This window comes from Myxine glutinosa, chromosome 4 (assembly GCF_964187855.1).
Source record: "Myxine glutinosa chromosome 4, kmMyxGlut1.1, whole genome shotgun sequence".
NCBI lineage: Eukaryota > Metazoa > Chordata > Myxini > Myxiniformes > Myxinidae > Myxine > Myxine glutinosa.
In genome coordinates, this window is record NC_136264.1 from 65,398,873 (window position 1) to 65,426,274 (window position 27,402).

Genomic DNA, 27,402 nt, shown 5'->3' on the forward strand with positions numbered 1-27,402 from the left:
GGGGGGGCTTGTGGAAGGTCTCGTGGAGGAGTAGGGGAGCTTGTGGAATATCTCGGGGGTCCCGGAGTGGGAGGGCGGTGTGGGGGTCTCGGAGGGGGAGGGTGTGGAATGTCTCGGAAGGGAGGAGCGTGTGGAAGGTCTCCTGGAAGGGGGGGGGGGGTTTGGGGGTCTCGGAGGAGGAGGAGGGTGTGGGGGATCTCGGGGGGGGGGGGGGGTGGAAGGTCTCGGAGGTGGTGTGCGGAACGTCGCGAATTGGAAGGGGGTGTTGGAGGTGTCGAAGGGGAAGGGTTGAGGGTGAGTGGACATTTGTTTAACAATCACAAGATACATGACTCGCCGTGTATTAAAATAAATGTCTGGGAAATTTATGTAATTTAATCATTTATAAATTCAGTCTGAGCTTTGGATTCTCAAACACCTCATTGAAGCACTACTCGTGGTATTCGCCTCTGAATAACCTCCGCACACCAAACAAGGACTTTTGTGACTTTCCGGTCGATTTCAACGTAACCGGACTCGGTATGAATGATGGGGCTGGTCACGTGACCACAAGAACATCCACCACGACGTACTATTGTAGCACATCATGGGACAGACAGCTTAATATCCATCGGACGGACGACGTACTCGGTTATGGCCCGCGCCGCCATCAGCTGGAAAGTTAAGCGATCTCAGGTGCCGACAATCAATGCGGATTTCCCTGTCGTAGCAACACCGAGACCTCGCACTGAACCAGTCACCTTTGTGGACCTAAGGAGCCAAGTCCAAGCCGAGGTGGCAAGCCCCGCCCCCAGCAGCTCCGAGCGCAATCCCTTCCCGCCCACGTCGATGTGTCTGTTCGAGCTCGTCCTTCCCTGTCTCCTCCCACATTCCCCCGGTGTCTCAACGTCCCACACCTCTCGTTACTCGACTTTACATCTCGAGCTCCGTCGGAACGCGCGGCGCGAGCACGGACTCTTCTCCACACATGGATGTGAGTCGGGACACGTGACCGCGCGTTCGTTACCTTTAATTTAAACCCTCAAGGTGTATCCGCCCGCTCTCCTGGGAAGGATTCCTGTGAGAACGTGTGATTTGTTTATCATCGATATAAACCTATCAAGTTATTCCCGTTTACGATACTCGTAATATCGCGATATTCATTGAGGGGAGAGTGACGGGACGAGACCCCGAGACCACCTACGGTGTCTCGATCGAGTGTGCTGTACCTGCGAGTGTTTTGGGTGTGTGGCAAGGTGTGTGTAAACACGTGTTCTGGTGTCATTATCAAGGATCCATTAACGCGCGAACCACACCCACATGCAGGTAGACACGACCTTTAAACGAGGTGGACTGTCTTCTTCATCAATGCTCGCTCATATTCGTCGTCATAGGCGACCGCGACGTTACGTCACGCGACGTGCGCGACGTGCGCAACGAAACGTCACGCGACTTGCGTGACGTGGATAAATTTCCAGATCGTGACTAAATGTTCCTCATTTGTCAAAATGCTCTTCCTTTTATATTTGAATAGATCTACATCCATCGAGGAACATGTCTTCACCCGATGGTGTTCCCACCTGGACCCGAATAACTTGATGAGCCAGAAACCCAAGTTCGATTCCCATAATGCATCACGTGGCCTTGGAATTCACCGACGTCTAACAATACCTTTGTCCTACCTGTGCTCGTTTTGGGGCGTCATCTTCGCACCATTCAGGTAAACAGAACCCTAACCCGTCTTTTAAGGAGGATATACTTTGGAATTTAGCCGGAATACAAGCACGCCATTGATTTGCTCCTTTGGGAACAAACCATGGGATCTTTAACGTGTACAAACAAATAGTGATATATGTGACAGGTGGCTCGATGTCCATGGAGAGTAACAGTGCAGTCTGTGATGCAACATCCTGTTTGCCATTTTGTGCTCACGAACTCCAGTGTAGTTGAGCGACGGAGGGGACTGACCATAAAGCAAGGCTGGCCTCCAAAGTCACCCAACGACTAGGCATCCACCGGTATTCCTAGGTATTCCTTGGAATACTGGAACGACTTACAGACTATAAGGACTTTGTCAATAGCTCATTGGGGGTACCGCTCTCATCTGTGTATTGGCACCCCAGCATCACGTCTGCTTCTTCTGGATTCTTCTTCTTCTGCCATATGCAGCACATCGTTGTGGGTGGCAACTGTACCACTGATACAGTGCTCCCTGTAAGTTAGAGTAGCAACTTGTAATTTGTTCAGGAGGCCAGCGATAACTTGGCTTCACGAAGAGCATTGTGGGATATTTATAATCCACCAACTAATGCTGGCAGACATGGACGCTCTAAGGGACGGTACACACATTGATGCTTTGTCATCCATGCAAAACACCAGAATGACGGTTTGGAGCTGGGTCAGGATTCGAACCCAGACTGGACAGCTCATCGGTGAGTGTGCATACCTCTAGTCGAACTTGCCAGCCCTTTGCTACATTCTGTGGAATCTAATGCTCTTAAGCTTATTGGCACTCCATGTGATGCAGGTGAAGCCTGGTGTTGGCTTAGCGGTTAGGGTGCAGGCTTGGAATCCGAGGATACTGGGTTGAAATCCCGGTCATCGCTGCATTAACACCAGGGGGGTTGACTCAGCCTGTCATCTTTCCGAGGTCGGTAAATTGAGTACCAGTTCACTGGTAATTCCCTGTGTGTCATAAGAGGCGACTAACAGGGTTGGCGGTAGGAAGGGCATCCGGGGACGTAAAACATTGCTTCAAAAAGGGGACCACGGTGTCCGAAAAAGGCCAACCCCTGCTCTGTGGGGAAAAATGGCCTCGAAAGGTGGTTCATGTGATGCAGGTGAAGTGCCAAGCCTGTTGCTTTCACATCATAAGCATCATTCTTCCATGGGCCTACATTGGTCATTGCCGTCTCAGCAGTCGGTCTGTCACATTGCTCTTCCATGGGCCTACATTGGTCATTGCCGTCTCAGCAGTCGGTCTGTCACATTGCTCTTCCATGGGCCTACATTGGTCATTGCCGTCTCAGCAGTCGGTCTGTCACATTGCTCTTCCCTGGGCCTATATTGGTCATTGCCGTCTCAGCAGTCGGTCTGTCACATTGCTCTTCCAATGGGCCTACATTGGTCATTGCCATCTCAGCAGTCAGTCTGTCACATTGCTCTTCCATTGGCCTACATTGGTCATTGCCGTCTCAGCAGTCCGTCTGTGACATTGCTCTTCCATGGGCCTACATTGGTCATTGCCGTCTCAGCAGTCGGTCTGTCACATTGCTCTTCCATGGGCCTACATTGGTCATTGCCGTCTCAGCAGTCGGTCTGTCACATTGCTCTTCCATGGGCCTACATTGGTCATTGCCGTCTCAGCAGTCGGTCTGTCACATTGCTCTTCCATGGGCCGACATTGGTCATTGCTGTCTCAGCAGTCGGTCTGTCACAATGCTCTTCCATGGGCCTACATTGTTCATTGCCGTCTCAGCAGTCGGTCTGTCACATTGCTCTTTCATGAGCTCACATTTTGTACACATAGAAAACACATAAAATCCATTAAATATATATTTTTTCCTTTTGATGCGATCTTTTTCGTAAAACATCCATTAGTGCGATGTCAATGATTACGCAATCACCTCTGACCCTTCTAGCCTGGTGTTGGCTTAGCGGTCAGGGTGCCGGCTTGGGATCCGAGGATCCTGGGTCCGAATCCCGGTTGATCGCTGAATTAATGCCGGGGGGTTGACTTAGCCTGTCATCCTTCCGAGGTCGGCAAATTGAGTACCAGTTCACTGGTACTACCCTGTGTGTCGCAAGAGGCGACTAACAGGGATGGTGGCAGGAAGGGCATCCGGCCATAAAACATTGCGTCAAAAAGGGGGCCATGGTGCCCGAAAAAGGCCAACCCTTGCTCTGTGGGGAAAAATGGTCCTTTAAAGTGGTTCTTCTCTGACCCTTCCAGCCTGGGTTTCAATCATGATCTAGTTATAAACCTTCAACCTTTTTTTTTTGTGTACAAGATACAAAAAGACTCGTCAAAGAGCTAGCATTAATCACACAAAAAGTCAAACGGACACAAACCGACACATAAAACACAAAATAAGGGGAGCGGTAGACAAGATGGGGAGAGAGGGGGAAGGACACAAACACAACATTTGAGAGCAGGGACATCGAGAGAACTGTGGGAGGGAGAGGGCTTGGGGGGAGGTGGGAGAGGTATAAAACATATGGACCCTGCAAGGACTTCCAGGAAAGAAGTTGGAATTTCGAAAAAGTGTATCTGGGGTGAATTAGCGGGGGTAGAAAACATCATGGTTTTGGATGGGGGAAGATAAGAGATGGTGGTGAACAGCTGTTTTAAAGACCTGGAAGGAGAAGTGGGATTGAAGGGAGTGGGGGAGTTTGTTCCAGAGGCGGGGAAAAAGGGGAATGAAAGAGTGAATGTGAGCAGAGAGCCTAGATTTTGGCTTTTTAACCATAAGAGGGTTGCCTGCAGATCTTGTGCGACCTGTAGGAATTTGACCAGATGCCACCAGGATTTGGAGGAAGGAGACAGGTTTGAGAGTTCATTCTTGAGTGTGGAGAGATAGTGCTTCCTGGCACTCCTGAGGGGAGACACATACTTTTTCCGAACTTGGTGGAAGGAACTGAGATTGCCTTCAGGTGGATTTGCCTTCCAAGAGGCAAAGGCAAGTTGTTTCAGGGCAACTGCCTCACCACACGATTCTGTGTACCATGGATGGGAGGAAGGGTAAGACAACTGAAGACGAGTTGGGATAAATCTGTGCATGAGAGAGTGCAGTTTGCTTTGGAAGAATTCCCAGGAAGAATTGATGTCAAAGGCAGTAGAGATGGGAGACCAGTCCAGATGATTGATGGCTGCTTGGAGCCCGTGCCAGTCGGCCTGAGTGAAATGCCAGACTCGTCGACGCTGAGGAGGCTCTCTGAGAATGGCCAGAGAGATGTCCACTTTAACAAGCACATGGAGAGATGTCTACTTTAACAAGCACATGAACAGAAGAACCGATTGGAGCAGAAGAAGAGCAGCAGACATTTGCAGGGAAGTTTGTCATAAACAAGTCTAGAAGAGAAGATACTCCATCGACTGAGATCCGGGTCGGGAAATTGACAGATTGTGTCAGTCCCAATGAGTCACAGAAGTCTTTTGCTGAGGTGCTATGGCTGGTGAGAGAGGAACCCACACCCAGCCAGCTGGCATGATGACAGTTGAAGTCACCACATATGAGCAAGAGAGAGTTGGGATGAGTTGATAGAAGTTGGTCCATGTTGTCAGACAGCGACATGTAAATGGAGTCATCACTGTTTGGAGGACGGTACAGAACACATATGAACAAAAGGTGGGAGCGGAGAGGAAGCCATAGCCAGAGGTACTCCTGGGGGTGGGGTGGAGAGAGGGCAGTGCAAGGAGAGTGAGGAAGAGAGTTTTTGATAAAGATAGCAACCCCACCACCAGACGAGGCTCAGGTCTATCATACCGGAGGAGCGAGTAACCAGGAAGAGATATTAAGGAATCAGAGACATCTTGAAGGAGGAAAGTTTCTGTTAAGCAGATCAAGTCTGGATTGTCAGAAGCAACCTGAATGGAGAGATCAATCAGGTTTGAGCGTAGGCCTCGGATGTTTGAGGTCCACATCGTTGATGAGGAGAGAGCGGGAGCATCGGGTGCAGGAGAGGGGAGGGGTGGGGTAGGGGCAGATGAAGGATGGGCGGGGGATGTAGGACGAGCAGTTAATAGTGTGTCAGAGATTACAGAAGAGTTACAAGAAAGGGAAGGATAAGGACGAAAGGTTTGATGGTGATGGGAGGAGGCACGGTGACTGGTTCTTTGAGGGATGGCAGAGGAAAGTAGAAGGTTGGGGAAGGTGGAGGTGTGAGATAGAAGGGAGATGAAGATGGGAGGAGGCAGCTTTGAGAAGGGGGTGGGAGGTGGGAGAATTGGAGAGGGATGGTAGGGGGGGAGATTTGAAGGGGAGGGGTTGTGGGGGGGTGAGTTTAGGAGGGGAGGGGCAAGGGAGGAGTTTAGGAGGGGAGGGGCGAGCGGGGAGATTTGGACAGGAGGGGCAAGGGGGGAGTTTAGAAAGTGGATGATTCATGAAAGACGAACATTTATAACAAATTGGGTTTATTGTGATTTTCAAGTTAGCGATCCGTTTAAGAACGATAGAGGAGGGGTGGAATGAATTTGAATTGAGAGCATGTAGTGATTTAGAATTACAAGAGATTGAATAGAATTTTTTTTTTTTTCGCATTGTGGTGTTTCGCAGGCAGGCTGAGTCGTCAATGTGTGCGATATTCCTCGGATGGATGTTAAGCTGCGCATTCTGTCTGCCAGCATTATCTGGCATGCCAACTATTCCATCAAAATTCCTGCTCACTCAATCCGGTGTTCTGTGTCGCAGTGTCGGAGAACTGTGCAGCATTTTAACTCTAGCCAAAGAAGCCGTTTCGGCAGAACTGAAGCTCTGTATTGAGCATGGTGCACAAGATGTCTTCCCAATCTCAATTGTCCTGCATTGCAACTCCTCCATGAACCATGGGCCTCGTGGTTTGTTTTTGTATTTCAGTTGAAACAAGTTGGGGTCCATCAGGATGGAGCAGAGGGAGTTCACTTACCTTTGGGATGTCTCATCTGGCTTCGATTCAAATTTGCTTCCTTGACTACTGAAGCACTCTGACCCAATTGCAAACTCCTGTTTTGACTGCTGGGAAGGCAATGTCCTGTTGTTGTAAATACCTGTTGTAATCCTTGATAATGGACTGCTTTAGTAACACTGGAACTCTGTCCATAGACTCGAATGAACTACCACTCCCACCACCACCATCAGCACCAAGCAAAATGGAAGTGGCTATAATTAATATGCATTGTGTGGTTCCTTTAAACTCATAATTTTAATTTTCTCTCATTAGCCCGTCTCTTGCACACCATTGTAATCACTTCTGTGTGTTTGTCTGTGTGTGTCTGTCTGGGCCGTAACTTTTTTTTACCATTTGAGGTTTTGTCATCAAAGTTTCACCAAAGCTTTATTATGATAATACGGAGAAGGCAAATTAATAATTTTATCAAAAGGTCAAAAGTCAGCATCACTAAAATCATCAATTTTCATCCAATTGACCTGAAATTTCAATTTACCATTTGAGTTTTGTCATCAAATTTTCAACAAAGCTTTATTATGACAATATGGAGAAGACAAATTAATAATTTGGTCAAAACGTCAAAGGTCGGCATCACAAAAATCGTCAATTTTCATCTGATTGACCTGAAATTTTAAGAATTTGCATATTGGGTCACTAAATTAGTTCACAAATCAAAAGTATTTTCTTTCGTCCCAGCAGTCTCGTGTTGATGTAGCTTACCAACAATGGCGAAAAGTGACGAAACGGTAAAGTTTAGAAGCCAATTGTTTTTTTTTTTAGATCAAAAGGTCAAAGGTCAAGGTTGCATCAAATCGTCAATTTTCATTTTGTGTTTTTTAAAATTGTTTTCGTTATTTTGAGCATATGGAAGAAGAACAAAAATATATCTGAATACATACTGACGCAGACAGGCTTTGCATTTTCAGTTGCTTTCTAGTTTCAATTGTTACCCAAAGAGTGCCAAGGAAGAGGATAAGAGCATATTGTTTTACTGATCGAGATCCGTTATCCATCTGTGCCTCCGTTATCCATCTTTTCCCTTGTGCCTTCTTAACTCCTGAATTTCTATCCCAGCACCTTTTGAACTCCACCACAGTGTCTCCGCCTCTACAGCAATTCCATGCAGACTGTTCCACATACTTCCTGAAATGAAATGTTTGGTGTTTGGGTTTTATGGGCTTGGTGGCCATTGCATCTGGTTTAGCCACTTGTGTGGGAAAAATGGTGCCGAAACCATGCGTCAAACACCCAGTTGCGAAGCAAGCAGCCAAGATGGCCGCCTTTCGCTCTCCACTGTCAAGTGTCACATGGACCCCGGCTCATTGATGAGCCCGAATGTTGCTTGTATCTGTCAAGATGCTGCCTGCGCAGCAAAAGCTCCACGCTCCTTTAAAAGCACACACAAATCCCAGCACACCAAACGCACCAACAATGGTAAGCTTCTTGTTCTTACACAGAGACCAAGCGACCGCCCGAGCGACTCTTCTTCCTCCTGCTTGAAAATTCTCGCTCTTTGACATCACACTCACCAATCATCGAGCCCCATCGAATAACTCCATGCTCGTGCTCGACCAATGTCGAACTTTGGGGGCGTGGTCTGCCACTTTGTGAGCGTCATTAAGGCGTGGCTTACTTGCAGATCGGCAATGTTCGGGTACTGTCAGCAATTATGTCGGTTATTGTTGGTTAATGGATGGTTTTATGGCCGGCCGTGTTGTAATTGTAAAATGTCAGGAAAAACCACTGAGGGCAATCACATACTGGGGGAAAACTAATCTTAACCCCTATCTAATTATGATAGCTTCACCCCTCGTGTGAAGGCGCATAAACAACTTAAGCTCCAGTTTCCCTACTTAATACATTGAGATGTCTCCTACTCGTCCACGATCCATGCTATACCTATGCAATCCTGCCTCCACTATGGTATTCCATCATCTACCCCCACAAATGTAACAATATAGTCTTTTACTTTATATTATCTCTTTTATTTTTTTCATCGACAAATATTGTCCCTTGCACAAACACCTTTCATAATTTTCGACAATTTGCTCAAAGTCTTTCTCTCAAATTCTTTCGTTTTCCAATTTATCACAATGAAGACGCCACTGCACATGTTATCTAATTTCCAACAAAATTACAGCTTTCACTTTTTTATCATTTCCTCATTTAATTCCATAGCCGAACATAGACCCACAAACACATTTAAGCGACTCCTTATGCGTTTTACATGCAGTCATGGACAAGGTGGGTCGAAAATTTCATGGGAAATGTGGATTTTTGTGCATTAAAAAAAATGAAATACATAAAGAGGACAATCCAATAACTGGATTTATCACTTCACAGTTTTGTATTCTGGCTTGTGTTTCACTTTCAATCTGAATTTGCTGTTCCTTTAGGGTATTTAAACTCTTTAACCCACAGTACCTTTCTTGAGTGACGCTCACCTTTCATGCCACCCTTATCTCTTGTCTCCCAAACTCACAACTTGTCTTTAGCAAATTTCGATATTGTATGGATGGCGGATAAGCAACATTATGGGCAGGTAGGAGAAGCACTAGCATGTTGCAATACTTTTTTAACTGCATTATCGAAATCTAAAATGTATACAGTATATCCGTGTATTACAAAAAGTAACTTTTAGCACTAAGCTCAATGTTACTCTGCTATTGTTAACAGTTTTAAGACCTGATATGTAATATTCACTCTTTGCTTCCTATTCTGAAGCTATTTTATACAGTGTGCTAGCTTACCACATATTTTACAATTTTTAACTTATGCTAGATTGCTAGTGATATCCTGGGTGGAGCCTTGTCCGATGCCTCTTGACAAGGATTTGGACAAGATCCAACTCACTGCAATAAATTGATTTTCAAAATTTCCCAACCTTGGTAAACAAGACACTTTTTTGATAAACTCGAGCTGACTATCCTACATCGACTCAAACCTTTCAATATACTCGTAATGCTCTTATTGTATCCCTGATTATTGAGTCAAATACTTTATCCATTAACGAAGTTAAACTTTCCCTTCTCTATTTTTCAGTTGCTTCCATCTTACCCTTAAAAAAAAAAGTTGGTGCGGAAGTAGCATTATTTGTCTAGCCTGTGACATTTGACTTGAAAAGTCTGGTTTGACTCCCAACATCACTATAAACTCACGGATTGGTGCTTCGTATGCAGGGCGGTGCATCACAAACTGGACCATCCTTCGGATCCCACGGTGTCTTTCATTAAGGGTAGCCAAGGTATCGCTGGCACCCTGAACAAATTACAAATTCCTGCCACCTTCGTTCGAACAATTTGTGTCTGTCCAGAAATTTTGTGTGAGGCTTAAACCAAAAAAAAAATCTGAGCCGTCCTCACAAAAACGTCGGAATAGTTGGTGCCATTAAAAAAGATGTTGTAATGGTGGTTGTGGTTGAGGTAGAGGTAGTGGTGATAGTACATTTATATTTTCCAGTCTTCAGCTTATAATGCCCGGAACATGCTGAGCTATTCAATGCTGCATGTCTGTGAGCACTGGACTAATCTGCTCTTCCACTCCCTCCTCGTTTCACACCTCATTGTGATTTATCACGTCTTGGAGTTTTTATTTATAATTTTTTTTAATATACAGAATCGAGGCTCGTGTAAGAGCTAACACATTGAACATGAAAAGATGCACAGACACATAAAACATGCAATGAAGGGAGTGGGAGACAAGAGTGAGAGAGAGGGAAGTACATAAGCACAACAGGAAGAATATTTGGGGGACAGAGCACAGACAGAGCAGGGGGAGCAAGGCCGGAGAGGAGTCGGTAGAAGACAGAAAGTTTTCTTTTTTGCTTCTCCCAAATTTTCCTGCATTTTCTGATTTCATCCTTGCTCTCTTTCATCCGATGAGCATTTGTCCTTGTTTTGAGAAGTTTGAGGTTTTGCACACCATATATTTTCGATTTGTTAAAAAAAAAAAAAAAAATAGAAATTGACATACAACAGTAAGGTTAAATGTTTATATTGCATGAAAAAATATTTTGGGCAAAACATGTTTTTAAAGCCTTCTTTTTGCCTGTGGATATAATATTGTTGTGTGGATGTTTCATTTTGCTACTGCATTCAAGTTTTGCTTTGCATTCCGATGTAAGGTGTTGCCGAGTTTTGAGACAACCATTTTGAATTGTACATGTCGTGACAGTATTTTTTTATGGCGTAGCCCATAGGGCAAAGCCATCTAGAACAGTGTTTGTCCGTCTGGTATACGTTTGAAGGGACATACATACAATCAGAGCTGAGAATCTGGTCACATGAAAGGTTGATGTGATTACGTCTGATGTCATTACGGCATTCTGGCATTTTGATTCCAATTTCGTTCAGGCCTAACATATCGTTGAACCTGTCATATATCACAATCACCATACTCTACCTTGACGTTTTTCATTCGGTGTGAAACACAAACAAACCGATTGTTAAAATGACCATCAAATATCGAAAGCATCGGCGTTGCGTCTCTTCGAACAAAACGGTACGTATAGGTCTTCGGCTTCATGCCTCACCTTTGGGCCGTTTCGGACAAATTAAGCCCAGGTTTCTTAATACAGCAGTGTATCGTTTGAGTAGTATCGTTTTCGTAATAGTAATAATAATAATATAGTAAATATGACCGTAACACTTTAATCCCAATGTCGTGAATACAAAGTTAATGGATTGAAGTGGTGTATGGTTCATGAATCGATGATAATCGATGTACGGTACTAACAACCGCGGAAGTAAGGAATTCGCCTCGGTTTTTTGATAGCATGTTATTAACCCAACCATTGTGGGGTATATAGATTACAGTATATATATTACCTCAGTTCTGTAAGTAAAACTTACCTCACGGATGTCGGGATTTCTCCAAATTTCTTTGTTTTATTAATTTTTTACAAAATACCAATTTTATAATGGTTTAAACTTTGCACTCACAATAATGCATGTGGGGCATTCAAAATGTTATCTGAACGAGGTATAATGAGGTGTGTGTGTGTGTGTGTGTGTGTGTGTGTGTGTGTGTGTGTGTGTGTGTGTGTGTGTGTGTTTGGTTTTCACTAATTATACACACCTGTATATTGAAAATTATTTACAAGTTGGTGTTTTGTATCTCGAGAACGTTTCAATCACCTCTCGTATGTTTTGCAAATTGTTTATTGTTTTTGTTTTTTTAACAAGGCACGACTTGTGTAAATTTGTTCTATGCAATAGTTACAAACAAATTAAACATTTTTCCACATCGACTGATTTATTGTCCAGTATTGTTCAGTTGTCCGGATGAAAGGACCTTGATAAAAGCAACCGACCCAATTCCAAACTTGTATTAAATTCTTTAAAAACCAATGGAAATTTGGCTTGCCTTTGGAATGTGACGCAACCGCCTACATTTCCTCCAGTGTCAAATGTGCTCAAGCAATTGACGGGATGCCATTGTACTTTATAACTGTGAACGCCTGAGAACTTCTGAGGACTAGATACACAGCCGTGGGCAAAACTACTTTAGTGACCACAGGTTCGACCACTAAAACCACTTCTCTTCTTCAAGAATCAAAGGTAAGAGATAAATCTTGACAACCACGAATTTGATCAGGGCCAAACAATCACCTGCTTGACTTGAGAAAGGCACTTCATAAATATCCAAATCCACACAGATTTGAGCCTGCAACAACAACAACAAAAAAAATACAATGACCTCAACTTCCAAATGAACTCTCCTTTTGTATATCCAAAAATAATGAAGGTATAGTAAAATGTTCCTCATTTTTGAATATATTTTTAAAATCTGTTTTCGATATCAATATGCTCCATGAGAAATTCCTCGTGAACTTCAAATGTTGATGAACAGTTGATTAGCACTTCACTTTCTGTTATCTTTCATGCAGACATTCTATCCGACAAGAAGCGGCATGACGGAAAGATAACAGTGTCCCGAGAGCATTCCGGAAAAGCAAGGCGCGGTTAGCAAACTTTCTTGACGTTGCCTCCGTTACATGCTGCCTAGAGTTCCTGCAGAGCATTTGGTCACCCAGTGTCGATATGCAATCCCTTCGCAACTTTGCCCTCATCGGGCAACTGCCCTGCTTGGAGTTGCTGAATTAAATTGCTGAATGCATTGCTGAATTAAAATTGTCACTTGGCTTGTCAGAGGGACCTTGTAAATGGTCTATCCTAATCTCACTCGCTTGTTTATGCAAAGCAAAGTTGTCCTTTTTGTGTAAAGGGAACTTTGGCTGGTTGTGGTTACACACTGCATAATCAGGGAAGTTTTGCTTCACTGCTTTGGAACATTGAAATGAAACGGTTTCTTCAAGTGGCTTAAAGGTTAGTTGAGGGAACTTGAGGTGGGGATTGGCAATGGGGAGAAGTAAGAGTGAAGTTTCAGAAAGTGAGTTTGGAATTCAGCTGCAGACAGCAAGTTATGAGATTAAGTTTAAAGAATCATTAACTTGTGCTTGACAAGCATTACTGCTAAAGAACCTTGAAAGACGATGGTAAAGTACCAACGTTATTTACATTTAAGTGTGTGTGTGTGTTTGTGTGTGTGTGTGTGTGTGTGTGTGTGTGTGTGTGTGTGTGTGTGTGTGTGTGTGTGTGTGTGTGTGTGTGTGTGTGTGTGTGTGTGTGTGTGTGTGTGTGTGTGTGTGTGTGTGTCAGCGAGAGAGTCTGCATGAAAATCTATGATCAGGTTTTCCCTTTATTGTCTTGTGACTTCGCCCTGTCTAAGTCCTTGTGGTGTGAATGCTTTAAGAGAAAGCATATGCCGTCATTATATTGTGGGGTGCGTGGGACTTGTGTAGCGTACAAAGATGAGGTGATACCTGTTAGATATGTTTGATACCTGTTCGAGCGGCCTTCTCTTATTTTGCTCCCCATGATTGCTTATTAAACCTGCTTCTCACCACTGGAGTGTTGGCCTGGTGCGCAGTTTGCTTTCGAACAATAACAGTGGAACGAGGTAAACTCATGGCTATTGGGAATTGGACCGAAAAGCCCTCATTGAAAACGCAGTGGTTCCTCCTCGGGTACGTCACTCGGCACCCATCTTTTCAGATGGATGAATCGACTGTAAGCGACAAATCTCATTCAAGAGATTCTGTACATCCGCAACCAAAGAAAGGATTTGTTTGGCTTTCCCAGCGGACAGTGCATGGTCTCTGAATTATCCGTTGCGAAATTGGGGATCGTCTGGATGGAAGCTTTGACCACGTGTCCACCCCACAGTCTTCTGTTACAATATAACTAAGGCAGCTTATTTGTCAACCTTTTAAGATTAAATCAGCAAGTATTGGTGCATCTTGGACTATTTTAAGTATCTTGTGATTATAACTTATTGACCACCATATCTATATTTGCCCGAACGTTGTAAACATGAGGTTGTGTTAAAATTAATTGCTGCTGTATGTTTATGTTAAGTAGTTTACCTTCCTCCTTTTACACCTACTGTATGTACTTGCATTAGTGTCCAGAAGATGGAAACTTTTACTCATCTGTGTGGAAATTTATGTCAAACATATTCCCTTCACATATGTCTTTGAAAGCCAAGCAGGGACTCGCAAAGGCAAGACACGGTTATATGGATATAAATTACTGGGATAATAAAAATGGCATACTTGCTGCCTAATGGTGCATTTTCTTTTTCACAAAAGGAAAAGAACTGAAAAATTCAAGTTAATCTTAATTTTTCATGATGATTTTGGTTTCCCCTGAAGGGAAGACAAATATTTTAAAACATATACAGGGAAAATATTAAAAAATACAGAAAAAACTAGATGGTATTCATTGAATACTTACCCTGCGCAGTCAACTTGGTGCGAGCCAACTCGTCTGTTTTTGAAGGGTTTTTTTCTTTGATCCAATATGGCTGCCAGACCACATGAGCAATGACATCATAAATTTATATTCTCTAATATAATATTTTGCGTAGATCATGCTTAATAAATATCAAACTGATCAGACTAAGTGTTGCCCTGTCAAATTATGACGTCATAATTACGGCACGAATGACGTCATCGTTAACAACACCTATTCCCCATGTGGAGTTATTTACAATGAGCCACGTTTCAATTTTTCCAGAGTGTTTTTCGAGATATTGAGGTGCAACGGTTTTCGGTTTTTCCAAGATGGCGCCTGTACCATGTGACCTATGACGTTATAATTATCATTAAATTATTCTACAGGAGTAAGCCCTCCTATAGTGAAAATTTTGTGTCAATCGGACCAAGAATTGCAGAGAAAATATTCATACTGATTGAATCAAGCGTTGTACTTGTCAAATTATGACGTCATAAATAAGGTACCGATGACATCATCATTAACACATCTTATTCCCCATGGGGAGTCCTTCACAATGATCCATGTTTCACCTTTTTCCATTGAGCGGTTTGGAAGATATAAAGGGACAACGTTTTTCCAATATGGCATCTGTATCACGTGACCTATGCCGTCATAATTATGAATAAAAAAATTATACAGGCAGAGGCGCTCTATGGTTAAATTTCGTGTCAATCGGACCAACAGTTGCCAAGAAAATTAATTTTAAAAATGCAGACACGTACGCTGCACGTACGCAACTGAATGCCTAACCCTGCTTTTCGCTTCGTGGGCACAGGGTAAATATCTTGATTATATGAAATGATTCTGATGCCACTCTTTGCTCAGCTTGATGCCATGGAAACCAGGGCTTTCAACATTATTAGAATTTCCTGGGATGAAGCTAAGTCTATGGACCTATCACTTTCCCACTGCAGACAGGTCAGTGGACTCTCTGTCTTCTGGGGCCTATTTTCTGGTCTTGCACCCTCTGCTTTTTCCGTGCTTTGTTTATGGTCTTTCACCCTCTGCTTTTTACGGGCTTTGTTTCTGGTTTTGCACCCTCTGCTTTTTCCGTGCTTTGTTTATGGTCTTGCACCCTCTGCTTTTTACGGGCTTTGTTTCTGGTCTTGCACCCTCTGCTTTTTCCGTGCTTTGTTTATGGTCTTGCACCCTCTGCTTTTTATGGGCTTTGTTTCTGGTTTTGCACCCTCTGCTCTTTCCGTGTAATTTTCAAGGCAACACCAAGATTGCACGACTGAATAATGGAATTGGGTAATCCGGTCTGATAAATCGAAGTTTTAACTTTTTGAATCGAGGAGACGCTACTTCGTACGCGGAAGAACCATAGAACGTTGCGACACGTAATGTTTGCAGCCAACTGTTAAACACAGGGGAGGCTCTGTGACTGTCTGGGATTGCTTCTCACCTTTTAGTTTCAGAAAACTTGTTCAAATCAATGGGACACTAACACCTCAGCACCATGCAGGTCCCAGTGAAAATCGTTTAATCAGAAGAGATTTCAGTGTACATCAATATAATAATCCAAAACACACTTCCTATATAGTAAAACTGTATTTGGAGAACAAAGTTGCAGTTGGTGTGCTCCAATTGTGAGAATGGCCACCCGAGAGTCCGGATGTGACACACATTGAGGCCATATGGGATTACATGAAAACATAGAAGAACTAGAGGAACTCAAGCAATCATATAAAACTGTGGAATGTACTACAGGATATTTGGCACAATATTCCTGTAAGAGTGCTTCAGTTATATACATGAAGTATGGGTAAAAGAGTGATGGCACTCAAGAAGGCAAAGGGTGGACAAACTTATAGTATTGACTGATATTATAAAATGACACCATTCTTGTTATTTATTTAAGCAGTTTATTTCATGCACATTTATAAAGGATGTTAATTTACAATAATAAACACATATGACTTATTTTTTTGAGGAATTTACACCAAAATATGAATATTATTGGAATAACATAAACATTAATTTGCACAATACTGTATATTATCTTGTTATCTCATTCTATCAAATCATGTCCAAATTCTGGTGACATTCATGATAAGATTTCTTGAAACATCCCGATCCTGCACTGCTTTTCAAAGCCCTGGCAGAGACTTTGTCTCATCCATCTAGCACATACATGGCCTGCTCTTCTTCTTCTTCTTCTTCTTCCTTCGACCACACCCAGCATGGTTTACTTCTCCAGACATTTGTTTTCTGCATGCATGATGTGTCCAAAGAATGACAGTTTCTGTTTTAGCATCAGCACTTCTAACGTACATTGTGGTCTCGTTTCTTCAAGTTTGTTTGTTTGTTTTGTTTGTATTTGTTTGTTATTCTTGCAGTCCATGGAATTTTTAACATATGTCTCCAACACCAAATTTCAAAACTGTCAATCTTCTTCCTTTCTTTCTTCTTCTTCTTCGCTGTGCATGTCTCATATCCACCTGGAAATACCAAAGCATTCACCAGCCTCCTCTTGGTTTGTATTGTCATGTGTTGATCTTTCCAGATTCTGACATCCTGACATTGCTGTTCCCCTCAATGCTAACCATGTATTAATTTCTCTGCCACATTCTCCACTCACTTCAATTTTAGAACCCAGGAAGATGAAACTTTCCACTATTTCCACATGATAGTCTCCCAATCTGAACACGTCGATCTTCTCAGTTGACACAATTTTAGTATTTTTAGGTTTAAATAAAGACCGGCTTTTTCACATTCCTTCTTCACTGTTTGTAGCAGATCCATGAAGTCCTCTTTACTTTCTGCCAAAAGAGTGGTATTATCAGCATAAAAACCACCTTTTAGAGGTGTACCTTTTAGAGGTGGTTTTTATGCTGATAATACCACTCTTTTGGCAGAAAGTAAAGAGGACTTCATGGATCCGCTACAAACAGTGAAGAAGGAATGTGAAAAAGCCGGTCTTTATTTAAACCTAAAAATACTAAAATTGTGTCAACTGAGAAGATCGACGTGTTCAGATTGGGAGACTATCATGTGGAAATAGTGGAAAGTTTCATCCTCCTCGGTTCTAAAATTGAAGTGAGTGGAGAATGTGGCAGAGAAATTAATACATGGTTAGCATTGAGGGGAACAGCAATGTCAGGATGTCAGAATCTGGAAAGATCAACAAAAGTGGTATTATCAGCATACCTTCCATTATATATTGATACGTCTTTCTCCAATCCTGACTGCAGTCTCTATGTCATCAAAGTTTGATTTCCTCACGATGTTCTCACGATGTAGATTGAACAAGTTATGGAAGAGATTGAACCCATTTCTCACCCCCTAAATACAATTCCAAACGATTCTGTCTCTCCTTGCTCTGTTTTGACTGCAGCTTCTTGTTTAGTGTACAGGATTCTTATCAGACATATCAGGTGATCTGACATAACCCTTTCTCTGAGCATATTTTACATAAATCCATGATCAATGCAATCAAACGTTTTTGTTATCTATATTTTAAAAGGAGCTGTGTCTGTCTGTTTGTCTGTTTGTTTGTTTGTCCGGTTATAAATTGAGAATGGATAAACGAATTTCAATAAATCCAACTACGGTGGATACGGGTAACTCCCTGGAATGTTTGTGAGCCAATTTTTTTTTATGGGTACATGGACATGCGTGTCAAAACTGCAAATGCCAACACGTGACGTCGGTTATTCCTGCACGGAGAGCAGGATCTCCCAGGAATCCTTTTTTTTTTTTCCCCCCCCATAGATTAGCCAACGCAGCAAAGATTGGTATTTCCATCAGCAAAGCGACGGGTCTTATGTTCTTGTAATTTATAAAAGAGAGATACACTTTCCATTGCTATTCCCTTCCTTTTTCCATGATCCACATCAGATTTGCATTTTGATCTCTCGTACCTCTTCCTCTTCTGCAACCTGCTTGCTCAACAGGCATTTCTTGCTTAAAAGAAGTCTTCTATTCTGTGCTGAATGATCTTTAGTAATATCTTGCTAGCATGTGAAATCAAGGCAATGGTTATTTAGTTATTTGGTTATTTGAACATTATCTTTCATCCCCTTTGTTTGGCAATGCTATGTTGACTGATTGCTTCCACGTTTTGGGCCGTATAATCCTGCTCCAGAGCTGTATAGAGATAGCTGTTAAATTAGTAATTGTTTTCTCCTCAACTACCCTGGAGTTTGATAGACCAGAGAATCAATATATGGATTATCATGAGTTTGAGCCTAGAGAAGAGGATAGAGTTTAAAGTGTAAAGATTATGGGTGAATATTTGGAGAAAGTGAGTTGCATCAAGTATCTGGGGTCATTGGTGACAAAAGATGAAAAAATGGGAATGGAAATTAAGCAAAGGATTAGTTCTAGTTGGAATAATTGAAGGAAGTGCAGTGCAATGGCGTGTTGCGTGATAGAAAAGTACCTCTGAAACGGAAAGGAATAATTTACAAGGCAGTTATGAGACCGACTTTGTTATATAGTGTGGAAACAAGCCCGGCAGCATCAAGGAAAGAGGAAGAGAAACCAGATACAATTGAGATGTAGATTCTATCATGGATGTGGAGTGACAATAAAGGGCAAGATTATGAACAAGTACAAGTGACTTAGAAGTTGTTGGATTTGGAAGAATAATCCATGGACAACTATGAGTAAGAACTGGAGAAGGGTGATCGACCAGCATTGTGATGACCACAATAAAATGGGAGAATCCCAAAGAAAAATAAGAAAAATTGGTAGAAAGAAGGAGCAGGAGGAACAAAGAAACAAAAGTAATATAAACATGGAAGAATAGGAACTACGAATTGGATCGTATGACCGTTAAGGAGATTTAGGAGGGGGTGACCTTGCCTGGGAATTTTAGTAATTGAGGAACAAAGAAAGAGTTGCATTCATCTATCATTTCCAGGTCAGGTCAGTCTCTTTACTGCCATTGGTAACATGTAACCCAGTGCTACCTGCCGCATGGTTAGGTAGTCGGCGACTAAACAGACTACCCTCACTGGCTTGCCATTGGGGAGGGTGACAGTGACACATTGCAGGACTAAAAAACAATACCTGTCGAAGGGGTGGATGAGCTCCCTTGGGGAGCCAATGGCTATCCAGTACGGAGATGGTGTCTCCTAAAAAACACCCATCCGGGTGGACCGGTTTTTTTAGGTAGTAGGTTGTAGACAGCAACCGCCCAGGGTAGTAGTACCGTTCTGACTTAGGAGTGTTAAAGTGGTGGTAGTCTGTGACAGGAGTCTTCAGCATAAAAAAAACATGAAAGAGCAATGGGAGATTGCAGACCCTCGCCAGGAAGTGTTGTTAGTGGTTTTTAAGGCTTTTGTGTTAAAACAAATACGGTGGCCGAACCGCATGACCGATGATGTCATCCATTATTATTTTTTTCTTCATCAATTTATCCTGAGATGACGCTCAAATTTCATCTTTATCGAATGAAGTTTTGTACTTGTCGAATTATGACGTCATAATGGAGGCGCTTATATCATCATTAACATATTTTATTCCCCATGGAGAGTTCTTTACAATGAGCCATGTCTAAATTATTGCTATTCAGCGCTTTCGGAGATATAGAGGTGCAAAGTTTTCGATTTTTCCAAGATGGCGGCCGAACCACATGACCGGCAACCCGGTGACTATGACGTCATAATTATCATTAAAAAATTCTACAGGTGGTGTTGCACCTATGGTGAAAATTTCCTGTCAATCGGACTAACGGTTGCAGAGAAAATCATATTTATACTGTGCGGACAAACAAACAAACTAGAATTGGTCTGAGACCGAGGACTTGCCGGAATGTACTTTTTTAAAAATTGACCTTGAGTTTGACCTTTCAAGGTTACTTAAGGTCAAAGATCATGGTGCCAAATGAAATGTCGTATGTGACTTCCTATATGTCAGTAACAGTAAGTGTATGCATATCTCCTGTACATTTAGAGTTATAGTGGTTTGAAATATATTTTAAATGAAAACTCGATCCCCCCCCCCCCCCCCCCCTGATTTCACGTTTTAGGTGACCTTGAGCTTGCCCTTGGGCCTAGAGAGTTAAAAATTGGGCACAGTCTATTCCAGGGCAAGGCAAATATGTGTGTAAAGTATGGCGATGCTATGTGCAACGATGTAGACGTAGTACTGCGCACAAACAAACAGACAGACCGAGACCAACCGACCAACATACTTGCCGGAATTTTTCCGGCAAGTAACAAACGGACTCAAATGCAATACCCTCTCTTCTGGTGAGGGTAAAAATTCCTTTCAATGGAAAATTTGGATTGTTAAATGCAGTTGATGGCATATCATGGAAACTTGATTTTGTGGAAAATGATACGTATTTTCGGCACATGGCTATATGTCACAGCTCATCGATAATTTCCCTAAAGTTTCAATAAAAACAAACCACCACGAGGTTTGAAGAATAACACTGCTCACAGTTCTTAAAAGTGCAGTTGAACAAACATGGTGCAATCAAACTACCTTTTGTAAATAACACGCCCAGGAGAAGGAAATGGATGTCTTGTTTTCATCTCATCTCATCTCTGCTCATCGGTAAACAAAGTTTTACTCGGTCATCCCAATAGTCGATTTACTAAGTATTTCTGAGAAAATATATAAAAATTTATGTAACGGATGGAAGAAAGACATTTCAAAGCATGCACTGTGTATCAGGTTATATTCACAATAAGAATTTTAATTTTGATTTTCAAAATCTTTTACTTTGCTTTTCATTCTTTGCCGATTATTATGTTCTTCTTTGTATCCACATCCCCAGGTCAGGTGCTGTAAGTGATTATGGAGTTCGCAGGTGATGATGACTATGATGGAGGCTTGGCCGAGTGGCTCTCAAAGATCGGTCTCGACAAGTATTCCAGCTTGTTCAATGGTGCTGGGATCCACTCCATTGCAGCTTGTGCCAGTCTTACGAAGGAAGACCTCCGAGACATGGGTGTGCCCTTGCCCGGTCATCGGCGTCGCATCCTCGCTGCCCTGGAGCGAAGCTTCAGCATTCCTGAAACCGAACAAGGTAATCCTAAGAAGTCCCCAGAAGGCCAAGCCCATCGGGAGACAGACCTGCAAAGTTGCTTTGGCAGCAAGAAAACAGATATAGAGCGATCTGATGACGTTTTATATGAAGACAAGAATGATACCATGACTTTTCATCCGGTAAATGCAGAACAAGAAATAATGAAAAACGCTCCAGAATCGTCATACCAAAATGGTTTGTATATTGAGGCAACACTTTAATACATGTGATTTAAAATACCATTACAGATATTATCTCACTTTTACTTAACAATGAAGAATTAAGAACTAGTCTTGCTGGTAAAGGTAGCGTCGGTCTGCGTCGGCAGACAGATAGAATGATGGATGAAACCAACATGATATTGATCATGGTGTGCTAGCCCTTCATCAGAGCAAATGGGTAATGCCCAAGACGTCAGTTTCTCCTTGCTTGCTATGGCGGTTAGCATATCGTTAAATATCATGTCAGTCGCATCAATCAGGCGAGTTATCACCGCCACCCCGAACAAATTACAAATTGCCACCAACTTCGGTTAAATGTCAGGCCTGGCTATCCAGTTCGTGAAAGACTTATGGCACATAACGCCATCCCTCCATAACACATCCACCTCCTGGCCTCCTTGGTACATCCTTGATCTAACTTTGATAAAGTGCTTGTGATTGTGCAGGTGGAGAAACAAAATCTACACATCTGTCAAAGCAACAAGGATATATGCAAACAGTGTTTAAAGAAATGGATAATCGAGATTTTTCCACAAAGTTTCCTTGGTAAAGACCTGCAGGTCATGGTCGTGGCTTCCTGGCTGCAAGTTTCTTGTCAACATGTTTTTAAGGCAATTCTTTGCGTTCTTTGTAAAACTCGACAATGGCTATGTGGCCTTGTTTTCCACGTGATGACTGTTTTGTTGGCATGCACATTGTCAGATTCGATTGTCTCTGAAGAGGTTGTTGAAGTATCAATTTTGCATATTGGTTTGACGTGAACTATTTCACTTGCTATTGGATAATTTGGCTTAAAAAGCGATTGCACTTGTTACACGGTCATTTAAAAGGGTCACCGGTCATTAAAGGGGCCAACCGGTCATTAAAGGGGTCAACGGTCATTAAAACGGTCACCTGTCATTAAAAGGGTCGCTGGGTATTAAAGGGGTGAATTGGTCATTAAAGGGGTTATATAAAAACAAAAATAACCACCTTTAGAGGCCATTTTTCCCCGCAAAGCGGGGGTTGGCCTTTTTCGGGAACCGTGGTTGTTGTTGTTTTTTGGTCCCCTTTTTGAAGCAATGTTTTACGGCCGGATGCCCTTCCTGACGCCAACCCTTTTTGCCGCCTTTAACGACAAACAGGGAATTACCAGTGAACTGGTACTCAATTAGCCGACCTCGGAAGGATGACAGGCTGAGTCAACCCCCCTGGCGTTAATTCAGCAATCGACCGGGATTCGAACCCAGGATCCTTGGATCCTAAGCCGGCACCCTAGCCGCTAGCCCAACACCAGGGTTGGTCATTAAAGGGGTTGCCAGTCATTAAAAGGGTAAATTGGTCATTAAAGGGGTTGCCGGTCATTAAAGGGTTGGTTGGTCATTAAAGGGGTTGCCAGTCATTAAAAGGGTAAATTGGTCATTAAAGGGGTTGCCGGTCATTAAAGGGGTGAATTGGTCATTAAAGGGGTTGCTGGTCATTAAAGGGGTGAATTGGTCATTAAAAGGGTGAATTGGTCATTAAAAGGGTCACCGGTCATTAAAAGGGGCAACCAGTCATTAAAAGGGTCATCGGTCATTAAAGGGGTGAATTGGTCATTAAAGGGGTGAATTGGTCATTAAAAGGGTCGCCGTTGGTCTATCACTTATGAGGTAACGAAACGAGTCCTCGTTGTTGTAATCCGCTAGGAAGCATATCTCTTGTAATCATCCCTAAGTCAATCCACCAATAATCTTCTCTTTGATAACTTCATCCTGCATCTATACATATGGAATCTCATACATATAGATTTTGATGGAACTTTAAGAAACTTTTATTTTTATTTTTTTGGGGTTTGAAACTTGCCATTGTTTAATGATTTAGGACAGGAAACCGGCCACCAAAACGTCAATAATTACCTCCGCCATTGATGGTGGAGGGAGGTTATGTTTTCGTAATAAATTTGTTGGTTTGTTTCTTTGTCTGACCAGGACATCTCAAAAAGTTGTGGACGGTTATGACAAAACTTGGTGGATGAGTTGGTTAGGTGATAACAACAAGCGATTTTTGTGATTTAGGTTTTGATTCACAACAAGACAACAAGCGATTTAGATTTTGGTTCAGATCCGAATCCAGATCCGGCCTATCAGTGGGATACAAAATGTAAACTGTTCACCCTGGTGGAGGCATGCGCTCTACCGAGTTCTGTTCTAGTTATCTCCACCACCAAAGGTGGGAGGAGGTTATGTTTCACCCCTGTCTGTCTGTCTTTTTGTCTGTGAACAGGTTTTCTCAAAAAGGTTGTGGACGGATTCGGACGAAACCTGGTGGGCAGGTTCAGTGTGTAGCAAGGACAAATCGATTAGATTTTGATGAAGATCCGAATCTACTGTAGATCTGTATCCGATACAAATTTTAAAGTGATTCTTCACCATTGAGTGATCGGGCTAAAACCGATATATGGAGGGATACATGTGATTCATCAGTCTCAGGAAGGCTGTGCCTTTTATAAATTATTAACTTCAATAGATGGCTCCACAGTTATTCAAATTTTATTTCAAGCCTAATTATCCAGTGGTACCCAATGCCAAGTTCTTAGTAAAATGATTGCTTATGATGACTACATTCAAGATGAACTTTTACACAGCTTTTGATCTCCACGTTCCAATTCCTTGATTCCGAGCCCCTATTCCCATCGCGTTCCTTTTTCCCAGCCAGAGGTCCAATCAGCCTGAAATCTGTCGTGGTTGCATAACATACCTTGTGGTATATCTGCATCTACAAGAACGTTTTAACTTGATGATTACATAGTGAGATATGCAGTCATATACTGGTCAGAGGTTAGGGAGGGCTGGCAAGATGGCCTAGAGGTATGCACACAGCACGCTCACCTTTAAGTTGTCTCGGCTGTGTTCGATTCCCAACCCAACTATAAACTGTATCATGGTGTTTCACAAGCAGGGTGATTCATCAGTGCGTGTGCCATTTAATTCCTTGGATGGACGTTAAATGGCGTTCCGTCTGCCAGCATTAGTTAGTGGACTTTAAAGGATCAACGGTGTTCTTCATGAAGAGTTGGAGAACTGTTGCCGGCATCATGGCCAAATTCCAAATTCCTGTCCTAACTACTGCTGGAAAGGCAATGGCAAACCACCTGGCATAACCCTTGTTCAGGGAGCTGTTTCGGCGAAACACTGATACCCTGCAAAGAGGACAGTAGATCAGAGAGAGAGAGGGAGAGAGGGAGAGGGAGGGAGTGAGAGAGAGAGAGTGAGAGAGAGAGAGAGAGAGATAGGTCAGAGGTCATATTTTTACGAATCACCTGAAATCATTTTATAGCAGTCGTTTCTCTGGAGTTGCTCAAATACAGAGATGTTCCAAGTAAAATTTATGGCATAGACTGTTGAAGAAAAACAACCAAAGTTGTCAAGTGCTCTGTTCACCTTCACTCTTTCATTCCTCTTTTCTCCCACCTCCGGAACAAACTCCCTCACTCTCCTCAATCCCACTCCTCCCTCCAGGTCTTTAAAACAGCTGTTCACCACCATCTCTTATCTTCCCCCATCCAAAACCTTGATCTTTTCTACCCCCGTTAATACACCCCAGATCCACTTTTTTGAAATACCGACTTCTTTCCTGGAAACCCTAACTGTGTCCATGTGTTTTACACCTCTCCCACCCACCCTCCCCCCCCTTCCCATTCCTCCTCCCCCCAAGCCCTCTCCCTCCCACAGTTCTCCCGATGTCCCTGCTCTCAAATGTTGTACTTGTGTGCTTCCCTCTCTCTCCCCATCTTGTCTCCCGCTCCCTTTATTATATGTTTTATGTGTCAGTTTTTGTTTTTGTGATTAATGTTAGCTCTTACACGAGCCTCGATCTTGTATGCAAAAACAAATAAAAGTGGATTTAATTAACACTAAAATGTACTGGTTTCTGCCAACAGTTCAACTTTCAACCTCATCCTCGGATGACGTGGAGACCTACGTCCCTGGGATCATGGTTTGCAACGAGATCTACGAAGCTTGGGACAAAGCACCCACATCACCAATACAATGGCAAGCTGTTTCTGACATTCAGAGTCGTCCCCTTCCAATTCCTCGGGAAAAGGCTTGGACTGACAGGTGCTGTAAACGCGACAGTAAATGTTACATCGATAGGCAATTATCTTGCTTACTCAGTAATTATTAATTCTGGTAAGTTATATTTCGTCAAATAAGTTCAGGACATGTAGGAAATTGACAGCCGAGTTGAGAGGTAGCAGACATGCTTTTGAGCACTCCAGTCTTGGTATAATTCCCGACAACATCATCTGACGATAAACTTTCTGGTCACTGGCAGGCAGTCCATTGTAAGGTTGAGCATCCTACCTTTTTGGAAAGGACATTAAGCTGACAGTCCTCATTTCTGGACATTAATGCCGACCCCCCCCCCCCCCCCGTTTCAAAAACAGCAGGCCATTGTGTGCCTGTGCCCTGGCCAAATTATTGCCTAAGCTAACACGATGCTCAAATGTTCTTCGGCAGCAATGAGGCTCCATGAGATTATGGTACTAATCACAGTGTATGCATTAACTGCTGATTATTGCATTTCACTGGTAATTCCCTGTGTGTCGCAAGAGGTGACTAACAGGGTTGGCGGCAGGAAGGGCATCCGGCCATAAAACATTGCTTCAAAAAGGGGACCACGGTGCCCCCCCAAAAAGGCGAACCCCTGCTCTGCGGGGAAAAATGGCCTCTAAAGGCGGATCATCATATTGCATTTGTTATGTGTTGTGTGTGTGTGTGTGTGTGTATATATATATATATATATATATATATATATATATATATATATATATATATATATATATATATATATATTGTTACGGAACCCAACATCGGCCTATGGTTCCCCTTTGAGGGGGGATTAGTCCCCTTGTCTGTTACTGACCGACGTGGTCCCGGGGGTATGACGCCACGCCCGGTCGGCGCTGGGTAGGGTTTTAGGCCCACAAGTCCTATGACCTAAATACCAGCGCTTCCTGGTACGCGAAGGAACACCCCCCGCTCACGACCGCAGCGTAATGGATGTTGCGCCGAGCGAAGCGAACTGCGGTGTGAGCCGTTTACCAAGATTAGACCCGATTCCTTAAACGTTGGCCAAATCGTGCCACCGGTATTCAATTGGGAAATCACCAAAATGACAAGGATGTGAAGAAGAAGAAGACAAAAAGGGTTTGAAATACGACTATAATTTATTACTACTATTTACAAGACCAAAGAAACCAAGGAGAAGGAAGGATAATAAAATAAAGACAGAAAGAGGGACGGACCAGAAGGACACAGTGAAACTTAGCTTACCTATTACAGTCTTACTTAGAAACCCAAGGACAAGACAAAAGACAGACTACGATCACACTTACACGACTGGGGAATGGAGGCAGGAATGACTGGAAGGAGGAATGGGAAGGTTCAGCTGGGGCAGATGGCTCGGGCTAGATCCCGCACGGGACGTCGGGCTGGACCTCGACGGCCACCGATGCCACCGCAATCTGGTTCCCGCGGGGTAACGGGTCGAAGCTGCCTGGTGGAGTCAAAGCTGCTTGTGGAGCCAAAGCTGCTGGTGGAGCCAAAACTGCTGGTGGAGCCAAACTGCTGGTGGAGCCAAACTGCTGGTGGAGCCAAACTGCTGGTGGAGCCAAAACTGCTGGTGGAGCCAAAACTGCTGGTGGAGCCAAAACTGCTTCTCTGGTTCACCTCAGGACACGTCTCCTTCTCTCTCCGAGGGCTCGTCTAGC

The 27,402-nt window shown here is 43.1% G+C and overlaps 1 protein-coding gene across 8 annotated transcripts in view; it reads left to right on the forward strand.

The window, feature by feature from the left end:
• Positions 1-830: 830 nt before the first annotated feature.
• LOC137424708 (arf-GAP with Rho-GAP domain, ANK repeat and PH domain-containing protein 1) overlaps positions 831-27,402 on the forward strand; it is a 189,490-nt gene continuing 162,918 nt past the window's right edge. For 5 of the 8 annotated variants that reach the window (XM_078775816.1, XM_078775821.1, XM_078775819.1 and 2 more), the window contains exons 1-4: positions 850-973; positions 1,514-1,699; positions 21,196-21,642; positions 25,570-25,747. In XM_078775816.1, the coding sequence (XP_078631942.1) occupies positions 21,216-21,642; positions 25,570-25,747 (605 nt within the window). In that variant the 5' untranslated portion in view covers positions 850-973; positions 1,514-1,699; positions 21,196-21,215. Of the gene's footprint in view, positions 974-1,513; positions 1,700-21,195; positions 21,643-25,569; positions 25,748-27,402 lie in introns of those variants that run through there. The other 3 variants (XM_078775823.1, XM_078775822.1, XM_078775817.1) reach the window with 3 other exon arrangements.